This window comes from Cylas formicarius, unplaced genomic scaffold (genome assembly GCF_029955315.1).
Source record: "Cylas formicarius isolate icCylForm1 unplaced genomic scaffold, icCylForm1.1 PGA_scaffold_1__22_contigs__length_36826433, whole genome shotgun sequence".
NCBI lineage: Eukaryota > Metazoa > Arthropoda > Insecta > Coleoptera > Brentidae > Cylas > Cylas formicarius.
The window spans coordinates 28,745,429-28,759,454 of record NW_026844264.1 but is presented as its reverse complement, the minus strand read 5'-3'; the positions used below and the strand labels follow the sequence as shown (position 1 = coordinate 28,759,454).

The 14,026-nt window shown below is 34.1% G+C and overlaps 3 protein-coding genes across 5 annotated transcripts; 1 reads left to right on the top strand and 2 right to left on the bottom strand.

The window, feature by feature from the left end:
- The first annotated feature begins 146 nt into the window (after nt 1-146).
- LOC132697359 (regucalcin-like) lies at nt 147-5,822 on the top strand. Its single transcript, XM_060662797.1, has 5 exons — nt 147-359; nt 1,551-1,751; nt 2,418-2,630; nt 4,919-5,121; nt 5,615-5,822. Exons 1-4 carry the CDS (start codon nt 197-199, stop codon nt 5,119-5,121), a joined length of 780 nt encoding a protein of 259 aa, XP_060518780.1. The 5' UTR covers nt 147-196; the 3' UTR covers nt 5,615-5,822.
- Nucleotides 5,823-7,376: 1,554 nt separating this feature from the next.
- On the bottom strand, nt 7,377-10,722 carry LOC132697049 (dolichyl-diphosphooligosaccharide--protein glycosyltransferase subunit STT3A). 3 transcript variants are annotated; one of them, XM_060662305.1, is made up of 8 exons: nt 10,614-10,722; nt 10,449-10,557; nt 10,213-10,380; nt 10,007-10,161; nt 9,540-9,743; nt 8,293-9,484; nt 7,887-8,039; nt 7,377-7,583 (listed from the first exon to the last, which is right to left on the bottom strand). In XM_060662305.1, the coding sequence occupies exons 2-8, from the start codon at nt 10,546-10,548 to the stop codon at nt 7,432-7,434; spliced, it is 2,124 nt and encodes a 707-aa protein (XP_060518288.1). In that variant the 5' UTR covers nt 10,549-10,557; nt 10,614-10,722; the 3' UTR covers nt 7,377-7,431. The 3 variants fall into 3 exon arrangements, with proteins under 3 accessions (XP_060518288.1, XP_060518287.1, XP_060518289.1); XM_060662304.1 differs by having other exon boundaries at nt 10,449-10,722; XM_060662306.1 differs by lacking the exon at nt 7,377-7,583 and adding an exon at nt 7,591-7,875 and having other exon boundaries at nt 7,931-8,039; nt 10,449-10,722.
- Nucleotides 10,723-11,089: 367 nt separating this feature from the next.
- On the bottom strand, nt 11,090-13,693 carry LOC132696253 (U4/U6.U5 tri-snRNP-associated protein 1). The gene has a single exon (XM_060660987.1). It carries the CDS (start codon nt 13,486-13,488, stop codon nt 11,227-11,229), a length of 2,262 nt encoding a protein of 753 aa, XP_060516970.1. The 5' UTR covers nt 13,489-13,693; the 3' UTR covers nt 11,090-11,226.
- Nucleotides 13,694-14,026: the final 333 nt, after the last annotated feature.

Below are 14,026 nucleotides of genomic sequence, written 5' to 3'. Positions count from 1 at the left end.
ATGTTTCTGCCTCATTTAGGTATAACTTTTCACTTTCAACAAATTTGTTTTAACGTAGAAGATAATGAACCATGTTAAAGCGTCAAGGTCAAAACCGTTAAGATAATTTCCCACCACTAAAAAGTTATTGACAAGACCTTCTGATTGAACCGGTATCGTGAGGAGCGGTGTTATTTATAAACTGACGTTTGTCGAAATGGCTCCCAAAGTAGAGAGAATCCCTGAAATCCCGAACGTAGAACTCGGCGAAGGTCCCCACTGGGACGAAAAATCTCAATCGCTCTATTTTGTTGATATTTTAGGAAATACTATACACAAGTACCATCCGGCAACTAAAAAACACACCCAGGCTAACATAGGTAAGTAGTATCGGTAATCGGTCTACATATTTTCTACATGTATTTTTATCGTATATGTTTGATTACTTGTTATGGATTTTTGTTGTTAAAGTTTTTGGCACTTATAAATAAACGTTCTATCTGTGTTTTGTTCGATAATAAATAATTTTTATATTTATTAAATTGTTGATAACAGATCATACAAAAAAGGTTCTTTGGTACTAAGATTTTTTGTCATATTATTGTTCACCCTATGCACCAAACATTTTCATTTGTTTAACTAGACTAGGAACTAACTTAAAATTTACACTAAAAGTAGATATTTATCAGAAGTCACATCTCGTACAATGTTGCAAGCTAAATTTAATAATAACATTTCATAACAGGAAGTAACAACATAACATCGCGTAAAACCAAGTATCCAAAAGTTAAAGTTCAGAAAGTAATTGTACGTATACCGATTTTATCGACTCGCAAGTTGTAACTGCAAAATCTGAACTCTGCTTCGCAAGACCAATTTACTTAAAAAACATGTTACTATCGAAACCATAATTTATTTTAAGGTAACAACTACTATTGTTGGAGCAAACAAATGATGTAGAATCCTAAAATAAAGAATTTAATAGAAAAAAAAATGAATTTGAAGGATACGTTCAATATTTTTTTATTATAGGTCAATCATACCTTTTTTATTTTGGGGTTATAGAAAATTATATGCGCCATATGCATGGTGGTGAAGAAAATGCGGAAAATCTCTGAGATTCGGATAGAATACAAAAAAAAATAGCATCATAATTTTTTCTTCCTGCAGGCGATACGAGCGCTTTAGGAACGCCGTTGTTTTGTAGTTTTGGTTGAGAGTACTCTACATAATTTAATTACAATGTGACCGCCGAGTATCCCTTTAAAATATTATCCGTTTGTTCAGTTAATCAGGGCTAGAGCAAGTTGTACAATTATGCGCATAATTTTTTAACATCATGTGTGATAAAAACCAAAAGAAAATATTTTTGGGAATCTTGGGTCACTAGGAAAGTATGCTAAAAAAAATAAAGGATATAATTTATCATTTTTAAATTTTTTTTTATTTATTTAATTTAGAGACTCATTTCCCGGTAGAAAGAAAAATAACCATAGTCTCTTTTTCTGTGTTTTACCTAATTTCCATAATTTTGCCGTGCTAAACAACTAAAAATTATGGCACGTTTTTAGGAGCACCGGTTTCGATAATAATTCCCGTACAGGGCGAGAAAGATCGATTCCTCATTAGCATCGGTCGAGAAATTGCTTTGGTGACGTGGGACGGAATTAGCGACCAAATATCGAACATCCAAAAAATTGCCGAAGGTGATCCAGGGACCAACAACAGATTTAATGACGGGAAATGTGACCCATCTGGCAGGTTATGGGTGGGTAAGGAGTAATTTACAGAAGTTTTCGTTATTCTTTCATTTGCAATAAAATTTCAATGACTTTCAAACTTAACATTCTCCCATGGGTCAGCTATCTGATAAACGTCCACGTCCGAAAACTGGAATCTGTGGGGGATCGTGGATCGACATAACATCTGCTGACACCATCAAATCCCACAATAATATTCGTGTATAAAATTACGAGAAAACAAAAAACATACAACATATTAAAGCAGATTAAAATAGTTAAGTTAATAGCTCTAACCAATTTTAGCCAATCTTAACAACTCCAATTTTAGCTTCACATGGAACCTTCTAAAATTACTTTTGATTTATATATATATATATATATATATATATATATATATATATATATATATATATATATATATATATATATATATATATATATATATATATATATATATATATATATATATATATATATATATATATATATATATACTGGTTAAAGTTGACAATCTTACTAATTAATTACACTTGCATTTTCCTACGATCGTTTTCAATAAGATAATATAAAAATCTCGCCAAAATAGCCAAATTTCGCTAAATGCAACAAACTAAACAGTAGACTCATTGAAACGAAACACAAAAAATAAATGCATAATAAAAACTGCCCTTATTTATAAATTTGCTTGTATTTTAGGCACTATGGGCCCGGAACCAGAAAACGGTCACGTACAACCAGAACGAGGTTCTCTATATTCCGTTAAAGGAAACGAAATTAAAAAACACTTCTCGAACATTGGAATCTCGAATGGCTTGGCGTGGAACCTTTCCCTTAAAAAAATGTACTATATCGATTCGTTCAAAGGTACGGTCGACCAGTTCGACTTTGACATTGAAACTGGATCAATCGGTAAGGAATGAATGAAACATAAACAAACATGGCATCACAAGTAAATAAATGCCAAAGCACTACAATCGACGTTAATTTCGGAAAATGTTCGAACCTCACCATTTTCTTTTCGGAGGTAGAGCTAAGAGCAACCAACAAAAAGATTTGAATTTGCTTCAAAACAGTTACTCCATCTTTGGTTAGTACAAGAAACTCATAATGACAATTACGCCCCCGGGAGACCATTTCACAGCATTTTATTTTGTTGGATGAGTTGATTGATTGACCCTTACTAGGACACTCGGTAAAAGATGCAAAAAAATATACAGGGTGTTATTGAAATGAGATTACAATTAATTTTTAATAGGAACATCGCTAATCTCATAAATTCGAATTCCAAAAAAAAAATGTTCTTCCAGTATTAGATTTAGGCACCAATAGTTTAATACATCTAATTTACTTTGGGTGCGAAACGACAAAGATCGCTAATATTATAAATTCAAACTGCAAAAAATAGCCAAAGAAAGTGACTTACCAGTGCAACAACTACTTCTTCTTTCAGCGCCACACTCGCGAATTCACTATTTTCAAACCCAATTTCGAATTCTTTGGCAATTTGCAATAAGAAAAAAACTGAAAACAAACGCCATCTAAATAATTATTTATCGAGTGGTGTCGACCTGGGCATGCGCGTAAGTTAACTGCGATGCTCACCAAATGGCGGTATCTTAAGGATCGTCTCTGTTTTAATTTACTTGATAATGATTGATCTTTTAGAACGTAGATGGCGCTTAAAATTAAACCGCACCTTTTCACTGGCATCTTAACAGTAGTTTTAAATTTAATTACGCCGTATTAATGGTCTCCTGTTACTAAGATTGAATTAAATTGTAATATTTTAACGACCTGACCAAAGATCGTGTAATTTTATTTATTAGACAGATTTAAGCCTAACTGAACTAACCAAAACTGACGGTTTCAAGAGATATGTAATTAGGCCCAATTTATTTGACACGAGCGGAGCGAGTATTTAATAAACGACTTAAAAAGTTTACCGAACGTGTTGCATATTATAGTTTTTCTACGACCGTGAGTTTTTGGCTACATTTTCGCAAAACAAGACGAATACATTCACTGACATGAGCGTCAGAATTGACAAACTTTAAAATTCAAAACGTTGCAAATATCTCCAAAAACATGCGATTGCTCCCAAACCCGTTCGGTAAAATCCCGAAATGTCCGAAGTGGCTCAGATCCGTGCTAAACGAAACTGACGTGGTAAAGTGACGCTTCCGGTACGCTAGATCGGTGTGTAATTAAGTAGTTTACAGACGGAAGTAGAAAAACAAGATATGCTGATATTATAGCAGCACTTTTTACAACTCCCCGATGGAATTTTATAATGTATTCATACCAAATATCGCTTACAGTTGTATAACACAATTATAACACATTGCACTATAAACACTGTAACAAATGTTCGTTTATATAATAAGCATAAACGGTCTTGTTCGTGAATTACCAAAACCATGTACCTCGTAGGGAGAATAATAGTATAAATAGATTTTGCAGCGTATTTATCTAAATTAACATGAAATGTTTTGCCGCAAACATTTAATATCATTAAATTTGGCAATACTGGGTTATGTGATACGCATCACGATTGTCAGTCTAGCAGTAGTTGGAGTCAGACTCGTCCCGTTAGGCCGCAGAAGGATACAAAAAAATATTTTTTTTATCCGCCTTGGACCCAACAAAATATCGATTCAGCATTATGGTGGGGTCCACGGTCACTAAATAAATTATATGCTGTCAATTAAGTAACATCCTGTATACATGTGTTGCCTAGTTTACTGGGACGAATGACAAAAGGACACTACTTGTAACAAAAATAATTATTTAAAAAAAAAGCAAGTTTCATCATCAAACATTTAATGAAGACACGGTGTTGTCGAAACAATTGTCATGTCAAAATATATAATTTCATGAAAATCTGAACTTTTAGTTCTTATTTATTTTGGGCAATATTTGGAGACTTGAGTTCTTCTATCCTTTTCGGCAACTATCAGGGGCGAGAATTTTAGACATTTTCATGCCCCTTCGGCATCAAAAGGAAAAACATAACCTCCTGCATATTTTTAAGAGTTTGCTGTAATCATCCTTCAAAATAATCGATTTTTTGGAGCAATTTCTTCGATGCTAGATTATAGATTATTATTAGATTATAGATCGTTTTTAAGGAAACATTCTTATCTTCAACTCCAAATTAGGCCCTTATCAATTTTGTAATTGTCACTTCTTTATAACAGCTAACAGAACATCAATTTTCACCTTGGACAAGCACGGATTGGCGTCCGGTACCAATCTAAAGACAAACGTTGCCCCCGATGGGATGACAATTGATACTGATGGTAATCTTTGGGTAGCCGTATTCAACAGTAATTCCGTGTTGAAAATCGATCCGAGGACGCCCGAAACTTTGCTTGAGACTGTCAAAATTCCTGCGAAATAGGTATGGAAAATAAGTACTAGAGAGTTGCCCTTAATTTTTACAACGAATAAGATCGTAACAAAGAAATTGAGCGGTTGGGAGCTATTTTTACATTCTGCAAAAGAAATAAAACTCAGCTTGATGCGGTTATAGTACGTTAAAGGATAGCAAAGAACCTTACAAAAATTTGACGCTGACTTTTCAGCAGGACAATGCTATAATATGCATAGTGTGTCCGATAATGTAAAATAGATAGCTCTTAAATCTCCCAAACTTTCTCTTATTTCATTCTTAAGAAAGTTATAACAGAAATAGGCTGTGGTAAGACACCCTGTATAGTTATGAAATGTATATTTAATTAATTAATTAATAGATTCGAGTCGATGTTCATAAATGGAACGATCAAATAAGCAATAACCATTACTAATAGTTTTTCTCTGACGCAAACTATAGCTGCGCTTATAGCAGTTACTTCCCTTCAAGACGTTATCACTGTTATGTGTTATCTACGTAGGTGACATCTGTAGCATTCGGAGGTACTAACTTGGATGAACTATATGTGACAACGGCCAAATTCACTGTCGACGGGGTGGTGCTCCCACCACCGGATCACGGAGCGGTATACAGAATCAAGGAACTGGGAGTCAAAGGACACGCAGCAGATGAATTCGTGTTGTGAAGAACGCATTTTCCCTTAAATAAATATAAATAAAGATATAATACAAACGCATTGTCTTTTCCAATACTCTTGTTCCGGTATCATGATCATGTAAAAAAACAAAAACGAATGGGGGATAAAAATAGGCAAATTAAAGATCCCAACCAACGGTAAGGTATGCACTAAACATTATGAATGGCGAACCGAAAGGTTACCACGCTTTGAACCTACATGTGAAAATGATTTAGTGATTCTAGTCGATAACGTATTATTTGGATGTCGCTAGAATTCGACGATCTGGCTACTAGATATATAGATCTTGTCGACACTAACAGCAAAATGTTCAGAAGGGACATCCGAATCAATGGGCTTATACAGCCGAATACAACTGTTAAGTGATGCATCAGCAATATCAGCTAGATTTGTTTGATTAAGTACAACTATGACAGCGTGCTAGATTAATTATTTGTTGCCTGACAAGGTTATCACAAAATTACCGAACAAAGAAAGTAAAATGGCGATTTTATTAAACAAATTTTGCCTTTTTTTAAAGTTTGATGTCCTGAGACTTCAAATTTGATGTATGCATTGAAGATTATTTTTACAAAAATATCGTAATAATCTCTGAGGTGCAATAATTTAACGGTATTTACGACCACTATAATATTTAATATCTATAGCGGTTTGACAGGTAAAGAACCAGGATCCGAGCTTTAATAACACGGAATAGAACCCTAAGTTTTAGTCAGTTTTGGTTTGGATCCATCCTATTGCTGATATACGTACATACTTTTCCGCACTCTTTTTACGATGGCCGCAAGATAGGGGTAGATAAGAATAAATGGTATTCCTAAACTATCGACGATCTTCGGTGTCTATATGAATTTTTAAATATGCCAAAATTTAACTCCCGAACAATGTTAGGTTCGAATAAAAATTTGCGACTTAGTTTTTTACAAACTGATCAATTGGGCGCTTTGAATATACAGTATGCCTCTGGCAAATGTTATGTTTTAAGACAACATAACGTTTTTGTTGTTTTGGTGTCATACCAAAATCAGATTAGGGAAAACCGAAATATTTTGGTATTGACAACATAGAACGAAACCAACTAAAATACTAATTGTGGTATACATTCTCAAAAGCGAAAGAAAAAAAAATTATAACCTAGTAAAATATTAACCGTTTTCAACATTATACAATTCAGCGAGCTTACAATATTACAGAATTATTCTAACTTAAGTATTTTTTTTTAACAAGGCTTTTAAGCAGAGGCAGTTTCTCAAGCAAATTATGGCTATCCAGGAAGTCCTATTTATAGGACCCTCAATGCCTCCTTCATTCCGACAGGACTTATATATCTAACTTATTGGATCTTTTTTTTCACTGGCCAGCATCAACTCCACAACATTTCAAACTGATAAAGTTTTGTTGATCTCTGTCGTTAGTATTTGAACCTTTAACCTCGAGCATTATATAACTTTATATAACTGTCTCTTCCATAATTTAAAACAAATCACTTCACTTATATGCACAAAAACACCAACAACAGACTCTATACAATATACCAATGTTTTAAGCTGATAATGAATAGAACAAAAATGAAATGGAATTTGGGGTAAAAAAATGGATTTATTAATTTTCTATAAAATTACATTGGAGATTCTGGAACCCTAAATAGTTCCCCTGTTTGGCAGATCTTTAACTTTATATATCCTTACTAACCAATGTTCAGTAGTATATGCTTCTTCCAACACATCTAATTCAAAATCTTTGTTACCGATTTCCGCTCCCCGAACTCGATCATAACCGGGAGGTTTACCACCTGAAATTTATTGTGACCTTTTTATTAATAAATTTTTAATTATAATTAAAATTAAAATTATTCGGGTTTCCCCAAACTATTTTGCTTTTCAACTTATTCGGGCAAAGTTGTTTTCAATCCAACCAGCCTGAATGGCCAGTTTTTGCGCCATACGTCACAATAGTCAAAATCACCTGTCTGTACTTAACTTAAACAACGTTCTGAAGTTAACCATATTTTTAAAAATAGCTGATTACCAGTCTGGTTAACCAAATATTTTTGACATTAAATCATGTGGATCCAAATGCTATATCTAAAAGTTACCTTCAGTATAAACCTGTCCAAATCTATAGTAGCACATTTTATACATTAAGCAATTGAGCAACGTTTGAGATCCCTCCTTGTCAACTCTGAATTCTCCACTAGGTGAATAATAATCCCACTCCTTAATATGAGCTCCACGGTCTGTGCTTCCACCTGACAAATGTGTCCAAAATCAATCAAAAATCAGTGAAAATACAACTTTAACCTTAATAAATACAATAAATTAGAACACTTTTAGTTCGACCAAATAAATATTATTATTAAGGAAGAACTGCCCATTCTGACTAAATTTAAAGGTATTCCTATATTAATTTAAAATGAATAAAACTTTTTTGTGACCTCTGTACCTAGGTGGGGTTTTATTAATTACCAAGAAAGTAATAAAAAAAAAAGATAACAGAATTACCGATTCGAACCATCCATAAGAACTTGTTGATATCATCGGACGAATAACCAGTGAGTCCTCCAAAAATAACCAGTACATAGTCCACATCAAGCTCCCTCATTATCTCCAGTGCTTTTTCCTCAGAACTGGCCATAGCTTGTCCCACTCTACTTATATGTGTGTTATTCCAAGTATTATTGTCAACCAGTACAGTTCTATTCGCCATTGCTGTGATTTGATAACCATAATCCCACCATGACATAATACGCGCATCTACGGGAGTATTAGCTCTCAACCATCCATATGCTTCCCGAAAATCATCAAATATGATTCTCCCTCCATCATGTGCTCTAGCACTAAGTACAATTGATGGCGAAGAGTAAGCTTCAGAAGTGACCCAGGTGCAATGCAAAGTATAGGAACAAAGAAGTATTATGGAGAGAACTGCAAATACAGAAGCGGTAGCGCCACTTTGAGCTGGAATTTGGGCGGCTTTTCTTTTCTTCTGTTCAGGTACTAACGATATTGTAACTGCACCCATGAAACGTGCCAGAAGGTGGCTGAGAGCAACTCCTGCAAGAATACAAGCAGCGGGTGCTAATACCAGCATCAATCGTACCATTACTCCCGCAAAATAAACGCTACTGGCGCCATAGAGAATTAGAAATATATTAGTGTCGGTTAACCTTTTAAAGCAGAAGTATAGTCCTGCTGGGAACAGAAACACCAAAATTTGTAAATCAAAATAAAATGAACTCCATGAAGTTGGCTGATGTTCTGAAACACTAGCAATAATCGGAATGTGATTCTTCGCATATGAAGGATCAAGTAGAGAATAAAATCGTCCCGTCCATGGGGCTATGCGCCCTGAGAGAGCTAGAGCTCCTGCACCTATAGTTAATATGGCTCCCAATGTGTACATTAAAAATGCAAAGAGAGTCTCAAATTCTTCAATGGTTAGTTTACTTCGTAAATAATCGGTAAATGCCACAATCTGACAAAGTCCAAATACACCTAATGCCAACATATGCTCAGAACTTTGAACAGGCTGGAAGCCAACAAATGAAATCTGCATTGAAAGAATTGTTCCTATACAATATAATGTGCTATATGCAACATAAATTCTGTGGGAAAATCGACCTGTTATCATTAATACCAAAACATGAAGAGGAATTAAGTTAATAAGGAAAACATAACCTCCCCAAGAAGAGACCTGAAATTTGAGCACTGGTAATAAATTATTCACAAGCAAATAATTGATAACACACCATATAAAAATACGCAAGAGCAGCAAGTGCTCCCCACAAAATCACACCCGTTTTACATGCTTTAATCCAAGCATAATAAGTTAACAGCATACAAAATATTGCAATTCCTTCATTGTCATAACTACCAGCCACAGAACGGCTAATGTAGCCTGGAACAATTGCCACAAAGGAAGCTGCTGTAAGACCTGCCCCTTTACTGAAAACCTAGAATCAAGAAGCAGAAAGGTATATACTTTGTAAAAACTCTAGTTCATAATTAAAAATAACAAATCCTTCCCTAATTTTTACAATAGCATCAGCACAATAGCCCAATCTATTTTACTACCTTTAACACTTATTGTAATTCCTATTATTCCTATTATTAGTGTTCCCCCACCCATCAGGAGTTACTTGGTTATATTACAGTTGATATTTTGTCTCTAGTAAATCAGTGATAAAATTTATATATTCCTGGTGCTTGAACTTACCTCTTTTGTTAATAAATATGTAATTAATGTAGTTAGAGATGAAAACAAGGGAGCCACAAATACACATACATTTCTTATGTCAATATCAATGTGTAAAAACTGGCAAAGTCGATATAGTGTAGCAGAGGTAATCATTAGACCTGGATAAATAGTACCTGAAAAAAGAATATTGACCACAATGTCTACAAATAAGAGCAATTTGTTACCTCCAATAATGCGTCCTAAAGGATACCATGCTCGATCGTCAAACCAATTATGGAATGCATAAAAGCCTTGTTCAGCCAAGTATTTAGTAGTACGATAATTGAAGTAAGGATCAAATTCATGAATTACACTTTCAAATCTTAACACCGAAAATAATCGCGTGGCGAACGCTAACGTAAAAAAACAGTAAACAATTTCCTAAATTTAAAAGCATACTTGATTAATCCAATTTACTTACATAAAATTGCAGCCAAAGTTAGAATAGATATTGTAAGCAATGTTTCTTGCTTCTGAAGATCCTGATAGTTGATAGAGGCCTTTTTGCCGAATCCCAGCATTTTTCTCACCTAATAATAAAGTTACAACCAACGAAAAATAAATTTCAGATATCTTCTTCGCCTACAGTTTAGCTACATTCGAGAACATATTTTGCTTCACGGATTAAAGCTATTTCTTCATTTCTTTTACAGCCAACAATACTTGGAATAACCAAAAAACATGTTACTGTTACCGCCGCGTCAATACATCAATGCTCACCTGAAGTTAGGAACAAATTTATATAAAGACTTTGGGCAGGATTACTGTGATCATTCCCCCAACCGTGGATAACAAAATTATTAATTTTTTATTTTTACATTAGATTACATCTAATTAACTATTAAATATTAATTATAAAATAAAAATAATAAGCTTTAAGTTAGTTCTTCTTTTTTACTTCTATGGCCACAACGTTCCAGTTAGTTTTAGATTTTCTAACGAGGTAAGCAAAAAATGTTTTTCGATGTCAAGGATAGTAAACTAAGAAAACTTCTTTTTATATACTTATAATATGATAAAATCATGAAACAAAAGCATAAAGTTCATTACAATCTTCGTGGTTTAAACAATCTGTGAATAACAGCTCAATGTACATTTTTTTGTAGTGGTAAAGAGTTATAGGTATTAAAATAAACAGAATGTGGAATACTATATTAACAATTTGAATACAAATATGTAAGACATATTTCACAATCAACTTAACCTTTAGTTTTGGATATAACGGCAGACTGTTGATGCTTACTTCCAGACAATACAACGAAGGGCGATTGTGTCTCTTTTTGCTTAGCCTGAAGCATATTTAAAGTACCCAAGGGAGTATCAGTAGAACTCATTTTCTTCATCAACTGTTCTTGCACATTTTTCTTTATTCTCTTTTCTATTTTATTTTTACCTGGTCCTTTTCCATGAAATTTGTGTGATAAATATCGAAAAGCTTCCTTGGAGTTCAAAATGTGCCCTTCATCATCAATATATTCAAGCTTAACATTAGGCTTAAACCCATCTTTCTCCCTAAAGTCCATAATGGGCCCTGAATACCTTTCCCTACCTCGTCCTCTTTCATTGTCTTCACCATAAGTTTTATCTTCTATGGAATAATGTTGGGCTTGTAAATGAGCCAACCGTGAATTACTTGGTCGATTTGATTCTTCCTTATCTAGATATCCTTTGCTCATGGCTAATTTCAATGCAGCGCCTACTCCAGTACTAACATCAGGTTCCTCGTCCAAAATAGGGATCTCTTGGGAAATAATTTGGCTAGAATCAATGCCCTGATTTGTAGGATCAATTGAATTCCAACCTGAAGGTTCAATAATTTCACACTCGTCATCACTTTTATCATCTGTTAACTCCTTTTCAAAGTCTACCATATCCTCATCTTCATCTCTGTTTCCTGATTTGCCATATGTAGGTATATCACCCAACGTTCTACAAAATTCTGCTGTCGCATTCAGAACTATGTTCCCACTATCTACAACTTCTTCCTCTGCTTCTTCTTTGATTTCTGTTTTCAAAAAGTCAGCTCTAACACTTTGCTTCTGTCTAATTTTTCTAGCTTTATGTAATGCTTTTTCCAGAATGTCATCTTTATCATCTTCAATTTTTATATTCACTGGGATATTTATGGCAGGTGTGTCATCAATACTTATATCAGGTTCATCAGTTGGTGTCCTATACTTTGTTCTTCTGGACCCTATAGCTTCTATACCAGTATGTTGGGGAGGCAACAATTCTTCAGCTGTTAATTTGCCCTTGCTCCTAATTTTTCTGACTTTTTTCTTTGGTTTCTTAAATTTTGTCAATTCTTCCTCATTATAATACTCAGACATTGGTTTCATATAAGTTTCCCCAATGCTTTCCAGCTTTGTCTTAGTGAGTTTCTCTTTAATTGAGTTTTGTATGGCTTGTTTTTTTGCAACAACATTATCCACTCCAATTCTGAAACTATCTCTCTTTTCACCATCAATTTCTTCATCATATTTAGATAACAGAGATTTTTCTTTTAGATTACCAAACTCATCATACTGTTGATCTTCATATGGATTGTACAGAATTTTCTTTTTCTTTAGATCAACATTTTTTTTATACTTTTCATTTTCAACCATATTTACATTCATTAATATATCTTCTTCATCTTCTAATACACCCTTGTCTTTCAATGTTAAAATTACATCTCTTTCATCTGCAAAACTATCCACATCATGTTCAACTCTCAAACCTTTCAAATCTTTGTTGGTATACTGAGTCTGTTTCCTTTCCCGTTGTTCTGTTTCAACAATTTCACTTATTCCAAATTGCGCATCTAGTTCTTCAAGCATTTTAGCTCGTTTTTCTGCTTCCTTTTTTGCAGTTTCAATTTTTCTGTTTTTGTCAACCCATTTACTAACATCATCCTCACTATCACTTTCACCTAAAGTTTTCACTTTAGATAGCTTTGTTTGCTGGAGGCGTTTCTCTTTGTGCTCTGCTAACTTTGCTCGTAACTTTTCTTGTTCAGCTTTAGCTGCCCAGTTTTCAGCAGGCTTATGATAAAATTCACCCAAGTCATCCTTTATTTTGCCATCATTCTTTGACTTGGAACTTGTAGTAGTTCCGACCTCTAAAGGTTTAAGACCTAAAGTGGCTCTGAGTTGATTTGTTTCCTCAATTGACAAGCTATCTGCACCCTGACCTGTAGATAATTCTTTTGTAGTTTTATGACTGCCAACATCGCGAGTAGATTCTTTAGATTCTCGACGTGGTTCATCAGATATTGGTATAATCTCAACAACATCAGAATCATCGCTTTCATAATCCTGTTTACTTGATCTTTCCCTTTTTTTCTCTTTATGATGTTTGTGTTTACGTTTATGTCTCTTATCACGAAAAGACCCATGTTCCTCTTCTACTGGACTGCGATGCCGCCGTTTTCGGGATGCCTCTTTCTCCTTTTCCTTTTTGTTTTTGGTACTGGAACCCATTACAACTTGTATAGATTAAAAGAACACGGCCCAGGATATGTCAGTAAATAAAAGACACCTACTTGTAATGGTGAAAGTCCGAATTAATTCAAAAATTACCACAACGGCTCAATACTCCAACCATATGATCAATATATACGTGGTGCTCCAGCAATACAAGATATTATTGTCCACTATTAAACAAAATGGAGGTACACAACACCAACACAGATAAAACTACTGTTATCTGAACAAATCATATAACACAGAATATTAAAGTTATAAGTCTATTCACTAAAACCAGGGAATCACGCCAAAAACGAAATTTTTAGTTGCCCAAACATTTTTTCACGTATGTAAAAATTGAGAAATAAATTGAGCGAATGAAAATTACCGTTCTTAAACGGTTTTCATTTCGGTAAACAAAAATTTTCCCCTCTAAGTTTTGTATACACATCCACATGATTAAAATTTCTTTGTTGAATTTGTTTGCCAACGAACATTTTTCGATCAAGAGAAGAGTATTTCACTTCCTATATCCTTAAACTTTCCGTCACCT